The 20,913-nt window shown below is 41.7% G+C and overlaps 3 protein-coding genes and 1 pseudogene across 5 annotated transcripts; 1 reads left to right on the top strand and 3 right to left on the bottom strand.

Annotated features, from left to right (window-relative positions):
* The first annotated feature begins 662 nt into the window (after positions 1–662).
* On the top strand, positions 663–6,266 carry LOC133743887 (uncharacterized). Of its 3 annotated transcripts, none has more exons than XR_009863295.1 (4): positions 663–853; positions 969–1,084; positions 1,221–1,709; positions 5,714–6,266. XR_009863295.1 is itself a non-coding variant. In XM_062171956.1 (3 exons), the coding sequence occupies exons 1-3, from the start codon at positions 740–742 to the stop codon at positions 1,651–1,653; spliced, it is 663 nt and encodes a 220-aa protein (XP_062027940.1). In that variant the 5' UTR covers positions 663–739; the 3' UTR covers positions 1,654–1,784. The 3 variants fall into 3 exon arrangements, 1 of the variants encoding a protein (XP_062027940.1); XR_009863294.1 differs by having other exon boundaries at positions 5,705–6,264; XM_062171956.1 differs by lacking the exon at positions 5,714–6,266 and having other exon boundaries at positions 1,221–1,784.
* Positions 1,920–5,678, bottom strand: LOC133743886 (subtilisin-like protease 4). Its single transcript, XM_062171955.1, has one exon. It carries the CDS (start codon positions 4,700–4,702, stop codon positions 2,444–2,446), a length of 2,259 nt encoding a protein of 752 aa, XP_062027939.1. The 5' UTR covers positions 4,703–5,678; the 3' UTR covers positions 1,920–2,443.
* Positions 6,267–6,937: 671 nt separating the features above from the next.
* On the bottom strand, positions 6,938–16,346 carry LOC133706541 (subtilisin-like protease 3; annotated as a pseudogene).
* Positions 16,347–18,004: 1,658 nt separating this feature from the next.
* LOC133707534 (subtilisin-like protease) lies at positions 18,005–20,690 on the bottom strand. The gene has a single exon (XM_062133183.1). It carries the CDS (start codon positions 20,616–20,618, stop codon positions 18,303–18,305), a length of 2,316 nt encoding a protein of 771 aa, XP_061989167.1. The 5' UTR covers positions 20,619–20,690; the 3' UTR covers positions 18,005–18,302.
* Between the last annotated feature and the right edge of the window lie 223 nt (positions 20,691–20,913).

Here is a 20,913-nt window from a genome sequence, read left to right as displayed (position 1 = left end):
TCTTCTCGTGGTTGAAGACAGAGATTAAAAGTAAAGTAATAGATTATTCTATCTCATGTTCAAGGATATTTTGGTAAAAATAAGGAGGTCTACTTAGCTTTTCAAGTATTCTAAAAAGTGATATTAGAGGTGTACTAAGACTCCGTTTGGGATTGCTTTGCTTTTAAAAAAATCAGCTTTTGTTCAAAATTTTAGATTTTATTGTGTTTGGTAAATAAATAAAAAGCAGCTTTAATTGAAAGTTATAGGTCACTGGCAGCAGATTTTAGAAGCAGTCTAATGGTTGCTTTTAGAAGCAGCTGTGGATCAAAACACACTCTGCAGTTGTCAAGACAACACTTTTAAAAATATTATTTACCAAACATGAAACTGTTTTAATTCACAATTGATTATTCTCACAACACAGCAGCAGCAGTTTTTTTTTTAAAAGTCACAGCAATCCCAAACTAGCCCTTAGTAGAGGAGGTCTAAATAGCAAATTTGGAGATCCAACTAGAATCTCCCAAAACTTAAAAGAGTGAATTTATTTAGATAACAACTTTCTTAAAGACTTAAATGAACGTCACCGATGTTTTTTTTGAAAAATAAATAAATACCATCCCATTGTACTAAAACCAAAAAAAAGAAAGCAGAGGGCTATTTAGAACACCCAAAACCAAAAAAAACCAAAAAAAAGAGAAAGAAATTGGAGTAGAAAAGTCGTTGGAGTTGCAAAAGCAAAAGCAAAAGCGAAAATCCGATGGAGTGCTCCCAGAATCCCAAGGTAAGCAAAGAAGAGGTGATAGCGAAGCTAAAGGACGATGGCGACTTCGACAGGCTCCGCCGCAAGATCATTCAAAAGCTCAAAAACAACGTCAGTAACCCCTCTCTCTCTTTCCTATTTCTTTCTGAATCGCGAACCAAGCAAAAAAGCAGTTTTGGAATTTAGTATTGCATTGCTCTAGATCAAAAAGACTATTAATTTGCAGGAGGAATTACGCGAAAATATTATTTCAATTGTGAAGCAATCACAAGCGCTTAATCGCCCGGGTGCCGAGAACATGAAACCCAGGCAACTCTCTGATGACATTTACCAGGAGGTTGGGTAAGTCCTTAAATTATCTCTCATTCTCAATCATGTAATTGTTTACTCATGACTCTATCTGTTTATTTATCAATTTCGAACTCAGAATCATCAGTCTAGGAGCCGATTTTGTTTTTTTCGTGTTTCGAATTGCTAGGGGCAAAGTGATGAGCCAGATATCGGATGGGTTGTGGGGGATAATCAGATCAAGTGATGCAATGCAGAGTGAAATAAGCGAAACTGTTCAGTCTGTTTACAATAAATTGGCTAATCCACAAGGGAATGCAGAGGGTCACTCCTCCACTCATGTTGTTCAAGTTCAACTCGAGTCTAGTGATAATGGATTAGTCGCTGCTGCTGCCGGTGGAGCTGTGTCCGACAATCATCAGGATGACAATAACCATGAGGCACAACTTCCGCCTCCTGAAAAAGGAGCTGTGACAGAAGAGCACCGGGAAATGTTACAGGATAAGATGGATACCGAGGGTGTTGATCGCGTAGTGGCTCCTGGCGTTTCTACAGACACGGAGCGCAAGCAGGAATGTGATGGTAGCGATGAGGACCCTGATGTGCCTCCTGGTTTTGGTTAATGCCGTTGTCATGCAATTCAGTTTGTCCGTGTTACTATGCAGCTATCGAATTTCAGGTACAATGCAATTAAAGATGCTTATATGGCAACTGATGAAGCTTTTCTTGCAATGGAAAAATTTCTTTCCAATTACCTTTTTACTGATTGAGATGATCAATACTACTGATATTTTGTGTCATGAGGGCATCTGGATCTGTGTATGCTGTGGTGTTAAAAATGGTAAAGCAACCCTAAAACTTTATGTAGGCATGCCAACATTAACAAAGGAGCTTTGACAACATTTAGAACATTTGTCATTGTCACATAAGGATTAATTTCTCCACGGTTCTTTATTATTTACTAACTGTGTGCAAAAAAGGGGAAGGGATAAGTTTAAGTGATTAGATTTCTATCAGTAATATTTGTTACTGAAAAGTTTAGACATAAAGTTTAGGTCAGACGTGAGAAAGTGGGTTGTGTTATTGAATTACCCTTTGCCTTTTAGTCTTGGGAGATATATGTGTTATGTCTCTTCTTACTGGAACCTGTTTTTATCATATTTCATATTCATCTTTGTTTTTTTTTTTTTTTTTTTTTAATCTCTTTTAGTCATCCTTCATCTGTCTGGTACCTTGTTTTTAGTTTCTTGGTTAATATTCTTTGCATAGAGTCTGAGTTGTCTCCATTAAGAAATTAACCATATATTATAGAAAACGTAAAGAAATGAGTAGGTATACAAAAGTAATCACACATAGCACCATGAAGTCTGATGACACTGCAAATCACTGCAAGCCCAATATACAACATGCATCTCACTGAAATAAAACAGAAACTGGACTCCGGACAACGTGTTTAGTAGAAGCCCATGTTATAAATCCCTGTGTGAATGCACCAGCTTTACCTCCTGAAGTACGACTGAATGTCACTGAATATGACGCCTTCTGGTTCACCTCTGTAAAGTAAAGCGTGCTGGGTTTGATAGTCACATAGGTTCCGAGTGGTGCATATACCTTGACCGAATAAGTGGAATATGGGGCACCAACATTTGTCACAGTTCTTGTGAATGTCTGAGATGGTCCCATCTTGACAGAAAATGAAGGGTAGTTCAGCTCTCCTTCAGGGATGCTTGATACCTTTGAGCACTTTATTGGTCTGTGCGCGAGGATACTGACTCCAGTATCATTGTAGCCCAAGCCACAAAGATATGGAATATAATCATCAGGTTGAATATCATATATCAGTCCTGGGTCGGTCGCCTTTGATGGATTGACATGGCCCGCACCGGTGGCTAAGATATCTGCAGTCTGAAGTGTTTCATCAAAAATCTGTTTGCCTTGCAAGTTTAGAAGATCAGCAGAAGTCATTATAGCAGATTTAATGGCAGCTGGTGACCAGTATGGGTGAGAGCTCTTGAGCAAAGCTGCAATTCCACTGAGATGCGGACATGACATTGATGTTCCGGAAATTATATTAAAAGTGGATGTTGATTTTGTGTTGTTGTCAAGAGGGAATGGCCATGCAGCAAGGATGTTTACACCTGGTCCAATTATGTCTGGTTTCAGAATTCCTGGACTTGCCTGGCTGGGGCCTCTTGAAGAGAAGGAAGCAACAGCTGGAGATGTTGAGTCTCCGATGACAGTTCCTTTGAATAAGATTGTTGCTGTTGGTGTTGCTGTCGAATTTATGTATGCTTTGATCTTCAGTCCAGCTGCATGGGTCACATGTGCTGCAGGAAGAACATGAGCATCAGCTGAGGTACTGAATCCATCAGTTTCCGCATTCAGTAGAATCATGGCCGCACCCCCTGCATTTTTCACTTCCACTCCCTTGTCAATTCTTCCTATTCCCCCACCTCTCTCACACACAACCACCTTACCTTTCACACTGATGTTTCTTAAGGATCCTTCAGCGCAAAATGCAGACTCTGCTTTGCCATTTACTCCAGCATAAACAAGAGGCAATAATGTTGAAGGGAAATCTTTTGGCTGAAAGAGAGATTCACCATCAAATACTAATCCATTTCCAAGCTTGGCTGAGGCTACAATGCGTCTATCAAGGGTGCTTGCTCCAACTGTGAGAATCCAAGGGGCTTCATTAGATAATGTGCCGTTAAATGGACCAGAATTTCCAGCTGAACAACTAACAAATATTCCCTTTTGCATTGCTGCAAATGAACCAATTGCAGTACTGTCCTGGAAAAATGGAACTGGATCTTCTCCAAGGGAGATTGAGATCACATCAACACCATCGTGAACAGCAGCTTCAAGGGCAGCTAGGATATCACTTTCTGGACAGGGTTCTCCAAAACAGACTTTGTATATTGCCAGGTGAGCATAAGGTGCCATCCCAACTGCTGTGCCTTTGGCATTTCCTAGCGCTTCAGCGTTTTGCACAAACGCTCCACCAGCTGTGCTTGCTGTGTGTGTTCCATGTCCGTCTTCATCAGTTGGCGGTTCAGCTTTCGCTCCCTTCAATGCCATGGCTGCAAGATTGAACGACTGTGCTCCAATTAATTTATTATTGCATTCTGACACATTGAAGTCACACCTCCCTTTCCATTTAGCAGGTGGAGGTGGAATTCCTGCACCACTAAATGAAGGGTGGCTGGGGAATACTCCACCATCCAGTACTCCAATGATCACTCCCTTCCCAAAGTTTGAGTCTTTCCAAATTCCCGCTTGTTGGTTCAGCCCCAAGAAGCTGGGAGTGTGTGTGGTTTTCCGACGAAACACTCGTTCAGGATGTGCCGCCACAAAACCATCCATCTGTTCCATCGCTTTCACTTCCTCTTGAGTTAGCCTTGCTGAAAAACCACTGATCACAGTTTTGTAGGAGTAAAGGAGGCGTGTTTGCTCATCAGAGCTTGCTGTCTTAGATGGCAGAAAAGATTTGTGCCAGCTCGCCAGGTCTTCTGTTTGGGCAAAAACTTTACCCTCTGGTTGCATTACATGGACAATGTATGTCTGTAAATTGCTCGTTTTCGTAGGGACAGGAGAAAGCTCGGTTTCCTGAGCAATCCCATGAGAGAAGCTAAGCATGAAAACAAGAAAAAGAAATGGAATCACAGCCATGGTGAACAAAACCCCTTGGAATGAAGTATAAATGGATACGAGCTGTGATGCCTGTGTTTCTGTTGGGAAAGCATCATATATAGGGGAAGAAGCGGAGAATAGGCCATCATTTTCATTTGAGTGTAGCAAGCTATCTGTTGGAGCTTTATGGTGAGCCTTACTGAGAATTTTTATGCTGTTGTAGCCTGAATATGGCTTGACCCTTGAAGAATATTATTTAGTGATTCTACTTATTCTTAGAGCGGCAAGGATACAGTGCAGGTTGGTTTTTGTAAATATATTTTGGCTTAATATCAGTCCGACATGTGAGCTTGTTTAGTCATACACCAGTACTTCATGTCCGACCCGTTCAAGGATTCGTCCACTATTTTTTGTTGTGCACTGGGAAGGTCTTAGCATATCTGTAAGGTTTTCTTTTGGAAGGAACCTATAACAAAGCATCTAGTCCTGCATTATTGATAAATGGGTGTCACTCAAGTGAGCCATTTGTGTAATTTTTATTCTGTTCAGATTTTAATGTCCTTTTCTGTTTGGTTCTTTGTGGCACAAACTAGCAAGTAGCAATAATCTAAGACATTAGAAAAGGCGCCTCTTGACAACTTACTGGTTTCGCTTCTCTCATCTGTTGTTTGTATACACTACTCTGCATCAGGCTTAAGCTAATGTTGAACTGAACACACACATTACTGTAGGGTTGGGCATTATATGCCTAGTCTCTCCTGTGTAAAGGTTTTACCATAAATGTCTTTCAGGGACACCAAAATGACTGATTGACAAACTCCTGATAATTTTTTGTTTCGGTTTTGACCCGAGACGTAGATTTGAAATTACAACCTTAATAGAGTAAGAGTAAATAACTTTCACGTGTGGGATACGTATTTTCTTTTTTACCCGAGACGTAGGTTTGACCCGTTCTTTTTCACTTCTTCTCCTTTGGTATATCATCTTCCCTACATTCGAAATAAACTTTTGACACAAGACTATCTTTCCTTTCACATCCAGGTTGTTCAGTGTTCCTCAGGTACATAGTTCATTTCATGCCAGCATAAATGAGTGGTAGCAGTGTAGAATTACTGAAGTCACTGGAGTGGGAAAGTCCTTCACCGTCAAGTTCTCTGTTTCTCGACACTGTTGTTGCTCTGATGCTTCTGTCAATGGTGCTTGCTCCAACAGTGGGAAGCCATTTGCTACTGTGCTAGTGGCCGGACCCCAATTCCCGGCAGAACAACTAAAGAGGAGTCTCTTTGAACTGCTTCAAATGTACCTATTGTGAGGGAAAATGAGTTGGGGATTAGGATAAGTCAAAGTGTTAGATATAATGTAACAAAGAAAATGCACCTATAGTAATTAAGTTATTGAAGAGAAACTCACTGGGGCGTAGGCCAAAGCAGATCGAAAGCACATCTACTCCAATACTTCATCATTGACAGGTGCTTCAATTGTAGAAAAATGTGGTTCACCTAATTTTTTTTAATTTTTTATCATACACCTAATATTATTCTGATTTTTATTTCAGTTAATTATTTTTGATTTTGTAAAATAGCAAATCTTATTGAGAGAGTATGTATTTTTTTTTTTTCTCGAAAAAGAATGATTATCATTAAAAGAACATTGCACATCATTATTTGTACTTTGAACTTTTCACTTCATCTGCTTTGAATTTTCGCATTTACCTTGCATGTCACGGTAAAAAAAAAAAAAAAAAAGACTGTTTGGCGGGAATTATTTAATTAATCCAAACTGAGCTTCCCGAATGTGTTCGGATTTCCAATAGTCTCGGAGGAAGAAGCCCATGGTTGTTGATGGGAACGTACACGTACTAGGGGTTTAGGGTTTAGTTGGGTCTTTAGCCAAGCCTCGGTGGATGACTAACTGAAAATTTCAGCATTCCAACTGGTGCCCACCAACTGTTCGACGAAATGTGGCAGAGAAGGTCTGCTCTGAAAGACCCCCATGCTTTTTACAAGGTGAATGTGGATGGTGGTCTGAAGATAAGGGAATGCATCAGAGGACTTAATTGGCAGGTTTATGGTACTGAGCTCATGACAAGCTCACATGGGCTTTCGACATATTATCCTCGATTGGGGCTGGCCTGTTGGATGTTCTTAAGTGCATGAGTGAACCTGAGGAGTGCTCACTGAAGATGGCAAAGACTTCAATTTGCTTCACTGTAAATTGCCGATTCTGACAAAGAGGATCAGGTTTGCAATTTATTAGCAAAGCACTCTTGTTTGTATGTTTGAAGAGTTTGGATTTAGGAATGATCAAATTTGTTCATTTGAAGCCCTTAATTCTGATATAAATCCTTATGCCATTAATTACCACGCAAAACAGGGATGCCATTAATAAAATAAGGCTTCACCAAAAGAGAGCTCTAGCTATTTGAAAAAAATGAACAGAAGGATAGAAAGTCTGAAATTCAACCGGTAAAACCCACCAAACAATCTTCCTTTCTTTACTTCTTTTGTCAACATTGATTATTGTTGAAACACCATGCAAAACATGGTTGACCTCACAAGAATCAAATCTTCCTGGACTTCAGTGACACCATTCGCTTAGCACTTATTTGAGCTTCAACTCTTTGTATTATTCTATCACAGCTTGCGATAATTTACACTGTCCCCTATTTTAATGTCACTGCGGGGTGTTGAAGATCACAGATATGGGGCTAGTAACAGAATGCTGATCAGAGATCCATCTCAGATATCCCTGAACAAGTAGTGCATCCTTCCCTGCACCTTGTAGAGGGTTAAACGCCACCTGGTATGTAATCTTCTGTCCAACCTCTGTAAATGTAAGCTCCTCAGTATCAATGCCTATTGCGATTTTACTTGGTACCCCAACCTCTAACCTGTAAGTTGAGTTAGCTGGGCCAACATTAGTCACCGTCCTTGTGTAAGCTTAAGACTTGGTCACGTTCTCAAATAAAATAGAAAATGAAGGGACAATTTAGCTGCGCTTTTGGTATGGCTCCTACTTGAGAGCATTTCACTGTTTGTTGGGTGATGATCTGTATCTGATTGTCACTGTAATTCAAAAAGCATAGATAGGGGATGTAATCCACTGGTTCTAAGTCGTAGATTAGCCCGGGGTCATCTGCTCTTGAAGGGTTAACAGGGCCTGCACCAGTGGCAAAGATGTCAGCTGGACCAAGTGTTTCATCAACAATGGGCTACTGCGAGGTTTAGTACTTGAGCAGTTGTCACAATTGCAGACTTAATGGCAGCTGGTGACCAATCAGGGTGTGAGCTCTTGAGCAAAGCTGCAATGCCACTCAGGTGAGGGCATGACATTGAGTTACCTGAAACCATGTTAAATGTTGCTGTAGATTCTGTGCCATTGTCCACGAAACAGGCCATGCAGCTAAGATGCTAACACCGGGACCAATGATGTCAGGTTTCAAGATTCCTGGGCTCACCATGCTTGGTCCTCTTGATGAAAAGGAAGTGACTGCAGGTGCATTTTGATCACCGATGACAGTGCCTTTGAACAAGATTGTGGCTGTAGGTGTTGAGGTGGAGTTTATACTGTTTATGTAGGCTTTGATGCTCACACCTGCAGCTAACTCACATGGGTTGCGGGAAGCACATGAGCGTCAGCTAAGGTGCTATAGCCATTTGTTTCTTCGTTCATAAGGATCATGGCAGCACCACCTGCTCTTTTGACTTCTTCACCTCTGGCAATTCTTCCAATTTCTCCACCTCTTTCACACAGCACCACTTTCCCTTCATCTACAATAAGGGTTCCTGCATTGCACAGAGCTGTTGAATCATTGCTATATGCACCTGCATAAACAAGAGGTAACAAATTTGAACTAAATTTTTTTATCCTGGAATAACGATTCCCCATCATATTCTTTCCCATTTCCAAGTTTTGCTGTTGCTCTTATGATTCTGTCAATAGTGCTTGCTCCGACAGTTAGAATCCATGGGGCTTCAATGGACAATGAACCATAAACAAGACCCTCATTTCCTGCTGAGCAACTGACAAAAACTCCCTTCTGAATTGCTCCAAATGCACCAACTGCGATTCCATCATAATAGAAAGCAGCTGAGCCACCACCAAGTGAGAGGGAGAGCACGTCCACTCCATCGGCAACAGCAGTGTCCATAGCAGCTAAAATGTCACTTTCAGAACAATCGTGATCATAACAGACTTGGTACATTGCCAAGTAAGCATAAGGTGCCATGCCAGACGCTGTTCCACTTGCCATTCCAAACACGTTGGCACCTTTCACAAAGTTTCCTCCGGCTGTGTTGGATGTGTGGGTACCATGGCCATCAACATCAACTGGTGGATCTCCAGTAGTTTGTCCACCTCAGAAACTTCTGGCACCAATAAGCTTGTTATTGCAGAATGTCCCGTTGAAATCGCACTTACCTTTCCATTTAGCCGGAGGAGGTGGCACTCCTTCATCGCTGAATGAGGGATGACATGGTGTCATCCCAGAGTCCAAAACTCCAATAATTACACCTTTGTTTGAGGAAAAACGTAAATTAACAGGAATGTAGAGAGAGTAATATTGCAGAGAGAATGGAGATTCATGTGTGTTTATTCATCTCATACAAGAGGGTATTTATAGGAATACATTACAAGTGTGAAAGCTCAAAGATAATCTCAAGCTTGGTATCAACTTGATTTACAGCTGCAGCTCAATCATGGTAGCTGTGATGATGATAATTGCCATGCTTGTTGCCCTTTGGCATAAAGCTTGTCACACAAGTCTCTATACCTATATTATACACTCAAGTACCTTATCTATACACTCAAGTGCCTATTTATACATGATATAGACATTTATACTATGACTCATATATACTACAATATGATTCATGTATACTACAACACTCCCCCTTGGATATTTCATGTTTAATAGCATTGTCTAGGCCGTGCGCTTCGAAATTGCCTCGTTAAAAACCTTGCCAAGTAATAAAACCCTGTGGGAAAAAACAACCTTGGTCGAAGGAGAAAAAGAGCACAACGCGCGTTGAGTGTGGAGTATGTTTCTGGATACTCCCCCTGATTTAGATACTCCTCCTTGTGTCTCCCAAACGTGGTGTTTCTCTCGTTGCCTCATTAAAAACCTTGTCGAGTAATAAAAACCCTATGGGACAAAAATAACCTCGGTCGAAAGGGAAAAAAGAGCACAACACACTCTTCACGTTTCGAGACAATATATGTAGACATCTCCCCCTCTGTTTGATCTTTTAGGAGAGTCTGTTGTTGCTGATTTTATGCTTGATGTTGTCGCTTTTGATGCAGCCTTGCTTCATTTGTTTCAAAACAAGCAGCATTATCTTAAATGCTTGTAGGCTCATCTGTGGTAGACTTCAAACCACAACTGTTCGAACATGCGTAACTATGGATCCAGTCCATATACATTCACGAACTACTTCGTGAAGAGCAATAATCTCTGCATTGTTCGAGGATATAGCGACTAAGGTCTATTCTGTAGACCTTCAAGGTATCGCGGTCTTACCCATGGTGAACACTTTACCAGTCTGGGAAGGCCTTTGTATGGGTCAACAGATACCAAATATCAGCAAAACTTTCCAAAACACTTCTGTCGTTTTGGGGTAGGAATAGAAAACGCAGGCCAGCATTTGGCGGCGTTTCTGGTGTGTGATGGGTCTGATTCCATCATTTCTTTGTAGGGATAGAATAAGCCCATATCGATCGTACATCTCAAGTTATCGAAAGATATCTTTTTATACCAATCTAATGGCATTGCGTTGGCGCAGAGCTATACCTTTAGCTAACAAGTTTATGGCAAAGTGAGATGTCCAGTCTTGTGCATTGAGCTAAGTACAATAATGCGCTTTATTGTACTTGAGTAAGGCACTTCAGCCTCTCTAGCACATCTTCGTCTGATCATCCATTCAGACGAAGAGGATCCTTTTCAGGATCAAGACTACGAATGATCATGGGGTGCTTGAAGGCTTGACCTTGTCAAAATGCCTAAGCATCTATCAACACGGTGCTCAAGTTCAAAAACCGAGGCTTAATCGTGTTTCCCCAAAAATCCTTCATCTCAAACTCGGATTTCAAGTGTTCAACGGTTTCCCTTAACTCTTTAAGGGCTTCTAATGAAGATCATGTTTAACATGAAAACCGTGATAGAATCCGAAACTTGTTATGGAAACGCAAGGGCATATCCCTTCCCAATCAAGTAGTCACTTTAGTGAGCGTTTCAATTCTATTGCAAACACGCTCCGTGGTCTAGAGCCACTTGATTTGGGTAAATAAAGTTTCACTATGAACTTTCATGTATATTCCGTATCTAGATCCCCATAGAGATACGTAGTGACCACATTTATAAGCTGCATGTTCAGTTATTTGGAAACTACCAAACTGACAGGGTAGTGGATGTAATGTCATCCATTACGTGAGAATATGTCTTATCGTAGTCAATTCCAGGGCGTTTTGTGAGAAGCCTTGCGCCATAAGGCGAGATTGCCATCTCGTTTTCTCAACACGCTTTCTAACGAAGACCCATTAATCAATAGGTTTTATGTAAGGAGGTGTTGGCATCACTGGCTCAAAGACCTTCCTTTTCGTTTAATCTGGATCGCATCTTTCCATTTAGGCTAAATTTCTCTACGTTGGTATTCATGCTTCAACGGAGCGTGGTTCGATATCATCAATCTCAACAAACTCATGCGCATCAAAATGCGCATCTACATCATCAATTATGATGGAGTTTCTATTCCACGTCTCATGTACACTAGTGTAATTTTCATAAAGCTCTATATTCTCAGGAATAGGTTCTGACGTTGAGGCGTCCCCCAACGATAACCATAATCCAGAAGATACTCATGAGACGGATGTTGAGTGTCGATGATCTAAGGATGCCAAAATATCCTTCGAATCCACGGGCTTCCCACGCATCCTAGCTGGGGCCATGGCCTGTAACGCAAGAGTGCCACTTTCTATGGCGTTAGCGCCTTGCCTACCTCTGTGTAGGGTGGCGCTACGTCCTTTTGTAGGGACATCCTTCCTTGCAGGCATTTTTGCAGCAAATGTGTGTGATCTCGTCACTTTAATAGGGATCGAGATGAGACATAGTGGGGACAGACCACGACAATTCCTGTCGTTCCTGCTGAACATTCGTGTTCTTATCTCCCCCTAACGACGGGAAGACTGTCTCATCAAAGTGACATCCGTAAATCAAACGGGAAAGAGATCGCCTTTCAAGGGCATTAAGTGGTGGACGATTGTTGGAGTCTCAATTCCAACTAAGTTGCTCACTTGTTTTTAAGGACCTACCATAGGCGCTGTGGCGGCGCAATTGGCACATAAATGGCTCACATTGGCACATAAATGACTCACTCGAATGTGCGTAAGTACAAAATATTTGTACCCAGTCACTAGCTGTAATGCAGGGATACATTGAGTGGCGGTAGGTCATAGAGGAATTAGCATAGTTGTATGCGATATTGCATCACCCTAAGCGGATATAAAGAGATTGGTGCGCATTGCCAATGTCTGAACTACCATCGTAGTTATTTCCATGAGACCATTTAGGTGTGTATATGGGAATGTGATGTCCAACATCACTCCCTTTGCAATAACCATCGAAAATCTTCGATGTATACTCACTAGCATAGTCAAAATCCAAATGACTAAATAGGATGATCTGGGAAGTGAGCCCGTTGTCATATTATATGTGCTATGAGTATAGCATAAGCAGCTTTTATAGATGGACAATGGCACAACACGTGATTAGTGTGTTTGCGTGTCAACCAACATCATGAGATATTTAAACGTCCGCAAGTTGGTTGAATAGGTCCACAAATATCACCTTGAATTCTTTGCAAGAATGGCATATTTTCTTTAGTGTCCTTTGCATAGGATGGTCTCAATCCTATTTTTGCTAAAATAGCAAGCTTTGCAAAACGAATGATATCTTTTAGAAGTAACTCTTTGGACCAATCTTTGGTTCGTACTTCTTTTCGTTGTGAAGAATGGATGTCCGTGTGAAGTCTTTAATATACGGAGCATCATATCACAACCTGGATATCTCAAACGTTTTTGCCAAAGCCTATATGTGTCAGAATCCCATAAGTCATCTCTTATGACATGGTTTGATTCAATGGCTCGAATAGTGGTTGCATACAACCCACTAGAGTGACACATAAGTTTCTCTAATACTCGTTTATGTCCGTAGTTATTAGAGGTAATGCAAAGGAATTCTTGTCCATTCTCACAATGTGTTTCCACATGAAAACTATTGGCTCTTTATATAAAGTTCGGAATTTAACACATGTCCATGACATTGAATAATAATGCGACACTTTATTAATAAGGAAAATAGTCAATGATTACATCAAAGTTTTCCAAAGTCTATTCCATAATAAAATCAAACTTTAGACAAATTGTAGTTACTCAATCCGTTTGGTAACTCCAATGAATATGACCAGGAAAGTAGAGAGATGTTGGTGGAGCGAGGCTCGCTTAAGTACCCCGATCTCAATTACTTTCCTAGACATCATACTACATTGGATGCGCCACATGAGAAAAAGTTTTAATACAATTGTCATTTGACTAAGGCACATTTGCCATTCTTGGAAAATAGAAAGGACTATTCTAATCAAAGTCTGCGGCATCCTCGTGCTCTTTATCTGCAGCTTTGAAGTCCTCAGTGGTGAGAGTGATATCTTCACCATCTTCATCTTCAGCAAGATTGATATCTTTACCTTCAGCAAGATTTATATCTTCATCTTCAGCAAGATTGGTTTCTTGCTCTCTCAATTGCCTATACTCCTTGTAGCTTGCAGCTAGTTGGGTACTTGCATGGCATTGCTTGAACCAATGCTCAATTGATCCACATCGATGACACATGTCATTGTGGTTATATCCCTCCATTTGAGGTGCAGGTTGTGCACGTTGTGGATATTGCCTAGGAGGGTTGTTGTTACCACCATGTCTCATGGTGCGACCTCCACGGCCCATGGTGCTACCTCGACGGCCCATGGTGTTGCCATATCCACCTCTCCTACGTGTGGAATTGCCACCACGTGTGTCCGCTCTAAAGTTGCGGTTTCCTTCTTTATTGGGGCGGTTATATGGACCCATATGTCCTTCATGTCCCCTGTTATTAGGGTACCGCTCCTTGCGCCCTCTTTTGGGTGCATTATAATTCGCCTCACGAACGCTCTTGGTTTCAATGGGCCTTGGATTATAATTCTTTACAAGGATGTTGTCGTGCTTCTCAGCTACTGACAAAATATTGATGAGCTCATTGAACCTTGTAAGTCGTCCAGCATTAAATTCAGTGCGATGCTGCTTTGATAGTATAATTGCTTGGACGGGGAAGGTGGAGAGAGTTTTCTCAATTAGCTCTTCTTCTGTGAGAGGTTTTTCACAGAACTTCAGCATGGCCTTTAGGCGAAGAGCTTCTGAATTGTATTCAGCAACAGACTTGAAGTCTGAGAATCGTATATTGTTCCACTGAACCTTCAAGTCAGGGAGGAGGGAATCTTGGATATTACCAAAGCGCTCTTCTAGCGCTGCCCATAGGTCTCTTGCATCTTTGATTGACATGTATTCCAATCTGAGTGCTTTATCCATATGGCGTCGCATCAAGATAATAGCTTGTGCGTGCTTTGTGGGTGTTCGTTGGAACACAAGACCCTCGTTAGGTGCCTGGATTATGGGTAATATCCCTCTCGCAGTGAGATGGTTCTCAACGTCGGTTACCCAGCCATGGTATTCCGAGCCTGTTGAGTCAAGTATTGAAAAGTCGAGTCTAGGTTCATTCGACATTCTGAAAAATAAGAAGAGAAGATATATTAGTTTCGGAGTTTAAACTTCCACGAAAACTAAAATAATAAGATTTCCGAGCTATGCTACTAAGAAATCAATTTCCAAGAATATTTGGATTAGACCAAAACAATGATGTTTGCGGACGCTCTTAGTCCGAATATTATGAACACTCTTAGTTCATTGATTACGAACGCTCTTAGTTCGTTTAGCGTGAATCCCCACGATTCCGCTTTTAGTTCAAAAATCGATGCTTGCGGACGCTCTTAGTCCGAATATTATGAACACTCTTAGTTCATAGATTACGAACGCTCTTAGTTCGTTTAGCGTGAATTTCTATAATTCCGCCTTTTTGATTACAAGTCCCTGAAAAGAAGAGAAAAGTAATACAAACTCAAAAAACAGGAACTTTTAATAAGAAATACCTTGAAATAGTGTCGCCGGAAAATTTGTCCGGAAAAGGTTGTCGGAGGTGACTTAAAAGTCGCTGGAAAAAATCGAGAAAACTGTCCGAAAAGTCACCGGAAAAGTGTCCGGAAAGTCGCCGGAAAAGTGTCCCGAAAGTCGCCGGAAAAGTGTCCGGAAAGTCGCCGGAAAAGTGTCCGGAAAGTCGCCGGAAAAGTGTCCTGAAAGTCGCCGGAAAAGTGCCCGACAGATCTGTCGACAGATGTGTCGACAGCTGCTCGGCAGCAGCTCGGCAGGTGTCTCGGCAGCTGCTGCGCAGCTGCTAGGCAGGGGCTCGGCAGGTCTTCGGCAGCAGCTCGGCAGATTCTTTCGGCAGCTCTCAGCAGGTGCTGTCGACAGCTTCTGCGCAGCTGCTCGGCAGGTCTCGGCAGATGCGCTCGGCAGCTTCTCGGCAGGACTCGCTCGGCAGCTTCTCGGCAGATCTCGGCAGGACTCGGCAGGGCTTCTCGGCAGCTTCTGCGCAGCTGCTCGGCAGGTCTCGGCAGCGGTCCGGCAGCACTCCAAATTTTCCGGTGGCCGGTTCAGGTAGTTTCCGGCCGGTTCTTAAGATTCTGAGGCCGGTTCTGAGCTTCTTGAATCAGGGGCTTTGATATTTGCTAGGGTTTGGAGGTTTTTTGTAGGTTTGGAAAAATGACTTTGATTGGATTATGAACTTCCTCTACTCTTGTCAATTTCGATTCTAATTCTAGAGCAATTTCGTGCTGATAACGTGTTTGAGGAAAAACGTAAATTAACAGGAATGTAGAGAGAGTAATATTGCAGAGAGAATGGAGATTCATGTGTGTTTATTCATCTCATACAAGAGGGTATTTATAGGAATACATTACAAGTGTGAAAGCTCAAAGATAATCTCAAGCTTGGTATCAACTTGATTTACAGCTGCAGCTCAATCATGGTAGCTGTGATGATGATAATTGCCATGCTTGTTGCCCTTTGGCATAAAGCTTGTCACACAAGTCTCTATACCTATATTATACACTCAAGTACCTTATCTATACACTCAAGTGCCTATTTATACATGATATAGACATTTATACTATGACTCATATATACTACAATATGATTCATGTATACTACAACAACCTTCACCATAATTAGACCCTTTCCAAAGTCCCAATCCTTGGTATAACCCCAAGAAGTTCAGACTATGGGTAGTGTGCAAAGGCAGAATCCTATCTAGATGAGCGGACATAAACCCATCTTTTGTCACCATTTCTTTTACTTCCTCTGCTGTCAGCTTTGCTGCAAAGCCAGTCGCCACATGGTGGTATGCATAAACCATTCGTTGCTTCATCACCCGGTTTGAGGTTGCAAAAGATTTGGGCAAAAATGACTGGTACCAATTCTCCAAATTGTTATGAGATTCTGAAAACAGTTTCCTTGCAGGCTTTTTTACCCAAACAGTGTAAGTTTGCATGCTACTAGTGTCCTCTTGTGCCTCAATTTCGGCTTTCAGATGTGGCACTCCCATGCCTTCATCAGTAACTGCTGGTGACAGAAGGATGAAACTTCATCCAAGAAGATATATGATCTGCAGGGCTACAAACTTTTTGTTCTCCATCTTTCGGTGATGAAGAATTTCAAAAAGTGAAGGTGGTTTGTGTTAGTCGACCTTTGAGTATCTATTTATATTAGATAGCAGGAGATGAAGTTAGAATAATGTGGGGTTTAAAGTATCAATATTAATGGCCAGCAATTCTTGTACTGCCGATGATGATTTAAGGTTGTGAAGGTTGCCTTGTTGTGACTTGGACAACAAGGTTCCAAATAGGGTAGGGCATGGGAGTATAATTCAGGAGCAAGTTTTGGAAGTAATACACAGTGACTTTGTAATGCTTGCTAAACCATACAGTTATACCAAAGCAGCTATACACTTTATGTGAAAGTAGTATGGTGTCAACTGGTGGATTTTTGTCCTCGTAGAAGAAAGCTGAAAGAATCATTCAATAATGAAAGGAATAACAAATGATGTGTGGACAATAGCTGAACTTATATGTTCTCGTGTTTGGCAGTATTTATACTTTGCTAGAATAAATTGATAATGTCAAAATATGTGTTCCACTCTTGTTCTGCTCCGTTGATGTCGAAAATGAGATAGCAGACGTTAAGAACTTTGCATATTAATTTATGGACTTGAACTTTCCATTTCCTCGTTAGTACTAAAATCTCTTTCCCATTCACTGAAATCCCTCGTAAATAACCCTGTTTCCCTAAATATGTGTGTGTGTGTGTGTGAGTGTATTTTTCTTTTTCTTTTTGATGAAGGAAACTACTCTCCTCCTATATATGTTCGTTTGATGTATACTTGTAAATCCCATGGGAATTCAACAGTGCTCAGATATGTGAGCTTCCGAAATATGTTTCAAATTTGCAATAGTCTCTGAATGAGCTGGCTTCACAGAACTGATGCTAGTTGATCGGAAGATGCATGATGCTTCTACTTGATATACACATTTGTCTCAAGGGAAGTGTGGCATTTGATGAGTTCAGTGTTTAGCCAAGCAGTAAGTATTATTTCAGCAGCACCGCTGGCAGCCACCAACTGTTCGAGGAAATTGGCCTGGAACTGTGCTCTGCGAAATACCCCTATAACTTTCAGAAGGTCAATGTGGATGGTGGTCTGAAGACAAGGGAAAGCATTAGAGACTTAATTGGCACAGTTACTGTGAATGGCGACGGCAGACCAAGCTGATGCTGGTGCATACTGCATAGTATTGAAGCAGGTTTGTGGTATTGAGTTCACGGCAGCTGCTTGGGATTTCGACATATCATTCTTGAGACTGGCCAGTTGGATAATGCATAAGTGAACTGCAGGAATGCTCATTGACGATGGCAATGACTTGAATTTGTTAATGTCATTCTGACAAAGATGATCAGGTTTGGACATTTATTAGCAAAACGCTCTTGTTTGTCTTGTTTTCTGTGTTTGTATTGAGGAATGACCAAATTGGTTCAGTTGAAGCCTCTAAGTCTGATATAAACCCTTTTCCTAACAAATAAAATTTGTAGGTTGAAATATGTTCTCAACAGGAGCTCATGCACGAAGCATTCACATATTAGATACGCAAATACAGATCATATAAAAAGACGCTTCATTTTGTTTTTTTTTTTCTTTCAAAACAGAGAACTCATACCTTTCCTTACCCTACTTTAATGACATGAAGAATTTATTTGAATTACTATTAACTCGTAAGCAAATATCAGTTGAACATGACATTATTAGGATCGTAACACTAAGAGATGGTTGACCTCACAAAAAATGAACTTCCAGGACTTCAATGACACCATTTGCATGGCAGTTATTCTGAGCTTCCATTCTTTGTATTATTCTATCAAATCTTGTAATTAACTTCTGCTGGCTTCAACTCTGATCTCACTGCTGGGTGTTGAAGATTACAGATATGGGGCTAGTAACAGAATGCTGATCAGAGAACCATCTCAAATATCCCTGATAAAATGGTGCATCCTTCCCTGCCCCATCTTCCGGGAGAAACTCTGCTCGGTATGTAATTGTCTGGCCAACTTCTGTAAACTTAAGCTGTGAAGGACTCACACTCATGCCGATTTTACCTGGTAACTTAAGATCCAAGTTGTAAGTTGAATTAGCTGGTCCAACATTTGTCACCGTCCTTGTGTAATCTTGAGACTGAGACAAGTCCTGGAATATAATAGAAAATGAAGGATAATTTAGCTGCGCTTCTGGTATGACTCCTACTTCAGAGCACTTCACTGTTTGTTGGGTGATTATCTGTATCTGATCGTCTGTGTAGTTCAAACCGCACAGGTAGGGAATGTAATCCACTGGTTTTGTGTCATAGATTAGCCCGGGGTCATCTGCTTTTGGAGGATTAACATGTCCTGCACCAGTGGCAAAGATGTCTGCTGGAGCAAGTGTTTCATCAATAATAGGTTTGCCTCCGAGGTTTACTATGTCAGCGGTTGTCACAATTGCAGACTTGATGGCAGCCGGTGACCAGTCGGGGTGTGAGCTCTTGAGCAAAGCTGCAATGCCACTCAGGTGAGGGCATGACATTGAAGTACCTGAAACCATGTTAAATGTTGCCGTAGATTCTGTGCCATTGTCCACCGAAACAGGCCATGCAGCTATGATGCTAACACCGGGACCAATGATGTCAGGTTTCAAAATTCCTGTGCTCGCTAGGCTTGGTCCTCTTGATGAAAAGGAAGTGACTGCGGGAGCATTTTGATCACCGATGACAGTGCCTTTGAACAAGATTGTGGCCATAGGTGTTGAGGTGGAGTTTATGTAGGCTTTGATGCTCAAACCTGCAGCATAACTCACATGTGTTGCAGGAAGCACATGAGCATCAGCTAAGGTGCTATAGCCATCAATGTCTTCGTTCATGAGGATCATGGCAGCACCACCTGCTCTTTTGACTTCTTCTCCTTTGGCAATTCTTCCAATTCCTCCACCTCTTTCACACAGCACCACTTTCCCTTCAACTCCATTAAGGGTTCCTACATCGCACAGAGCTGTTGAATCATTGCTATATGCACCGGCATAAACAAGAGGTAACAAATTTGAACTAAAATTTTGATCCTGGAATAACGATTCCCCATCATATTCCTGCCCATTTCCAAGTTTTGCTGTTGCCTTTATGCTTCTGTCAATGGTGCTTGCTCCGACGGTTAGAATCCATGGCGCTTCATTGGATAAAGAACCATATACAGGACCCTCATTTCCAGCTGAGCAGCTAACAAAAATTCCCTTCTGAATTGCTCCAAATGCACCGACTGCGATTCCGTCTGCATAGAAAGGAGCTGAGCCACCGCCAAGTGAGAGGGAGAGCACGTCCACTCCATCGGCAACAGCAGTGTCCATAGCAGCTACAATGTCACTTTCAGAACAACCCTGTTCAGAACAAACTTGGTACATTGCCAAGTGAGCATAAGGTGCCATGCCAGAGGCTGTTCCCTTTGCCATTCCAAACACGTTGGCGCCTTTCACAAAATTTCCTCCAGCTGTGCTCGACGTGTGGGTTCCATGGCCTTCAAGGTCAACTGGTGGAGCTCCGGTAGTTTTACCACCCTGGAAACTTCTGGCACCAATAAGCTTGTTGTTGCAGAATGTGCCATTGAAATCACACTTGCCTTTCCATTTAGCCGGAGGAGGTCCCACTCCTTCATCGCTGAATGAGGGATGACCTGGTGTTATTCCAGTATCCAAAACTCCAATAATGATTCCTTCACCATAATTAGACCCTTTCCAAAGTCCCAAATCTTGGTACAACCCCAAGAAGTTCGGACTGTGGGTAGTGTGCAGAGGGAGAATCCTATCTTGATGAGCTGATATAAAACCATCCTTGGTCTCCATTTCTTTTACTTCCTCCGCTGTAAGCTTTGCTGCAAAGCCAGTAGCCACATGGTGGTATGCGTAAACCATTCGATGGTCCATCACCTCCTTTGAGTTTGCAAAACTTTTGGGCAAAAATGACTTGTACCAACTCTCTAAATGTTCATGATGAGATTCTGAAAATAGCCTCCTCACCGGCTTTTTCACCCAAACAATGTAAGTTTGCATGCCACTATTTTCCTCTTCTGCCTCGGATTCAGCTTTCGGGTTTAGTATTCCCATGCCTCCATCGGTAATAGCTAGTGATAGGCAAAATATGAGACTCAAGCCAAGAAGATATATGATCTGCAGGGCTACAAACTTTTTGTTCTCCATCTTTTTGATGATGAAGAACTTCAGAAGTGAAATTGGTTTGTGTTAGAAGACCTCTTCGAGTACCTATTTATATTAGTTAGCAGAAGATTGTTGGAAGCTGGAACTAATGTGAGGGTTTGAAGCAACAAGATTAACCGCCGGCTTTTCTTGTAGTGCCGATGTGATTCAAGGCTGTGAAGGTTGGCTGGTTGTGACTTGGATAACAAGGTTGCCAAATAGGGTTGGGCATAAGAGTCTGAAATTATGGCAGGAGCTAGTTTTGGAATTAATATACAGACTTAGTAATGCTCGCTAA

The sequence above is a fragment of the Rosa rugosa genome, chromosome 4 (genome assembly GCF_958449725.1).
Source record: "Rosa rugosa chromosome 4, drRosRugo1.1, whole genome shotgun sequence".
Lineage (NCBI taxonomy): Eukaryota > Viridiplantae > Streptophyta > Magnoliopsida > Rosales > Rosaceae > Rosa > Rosa rugosa.
The sequence above is the reverse complement of the archived record's forward strand: the minus strand, read 5'-3'. Positions and strand labels throughout refer to the sequence as shown.

Coding starts and splice junctions, on each gene's coding strand:
- LOC133707534 (XM_062133183.1), bottom strand. CDS start 20,618: ATGGAGAACAAAAAGTTTGTAGCCCTGCAGATCATATATCTTCTTGGC.
- LOC133743886 (XM_062171955.1), bottom strand. CDS start 4,702: ATGGCTGTGATTCCATTTCTTTTTCTTGTTTTCATGCTTAGCTTCTCT.
- LOC133743887 (XM_062171956.1), top strand. CDS start 740: ATGGAGTGCTCCCAGAATCCCAAGGTAAGCAAAGAAGAGGTGATAGCG. Junction 854..968: donor TTCAAAAGCTCAAAAACAAC/GTCAGTAACCCC, acceptor ATTAATTTGCAG/GAGGAATTACGCGAAAATAT. Junction 1,085..1,220: donor GACATTTACCAGGAGGTTGG/GTAAGTCCTTAA, acceptor TCGAATTGCTAG/GGGCAAAGTGATGAGCCAGA.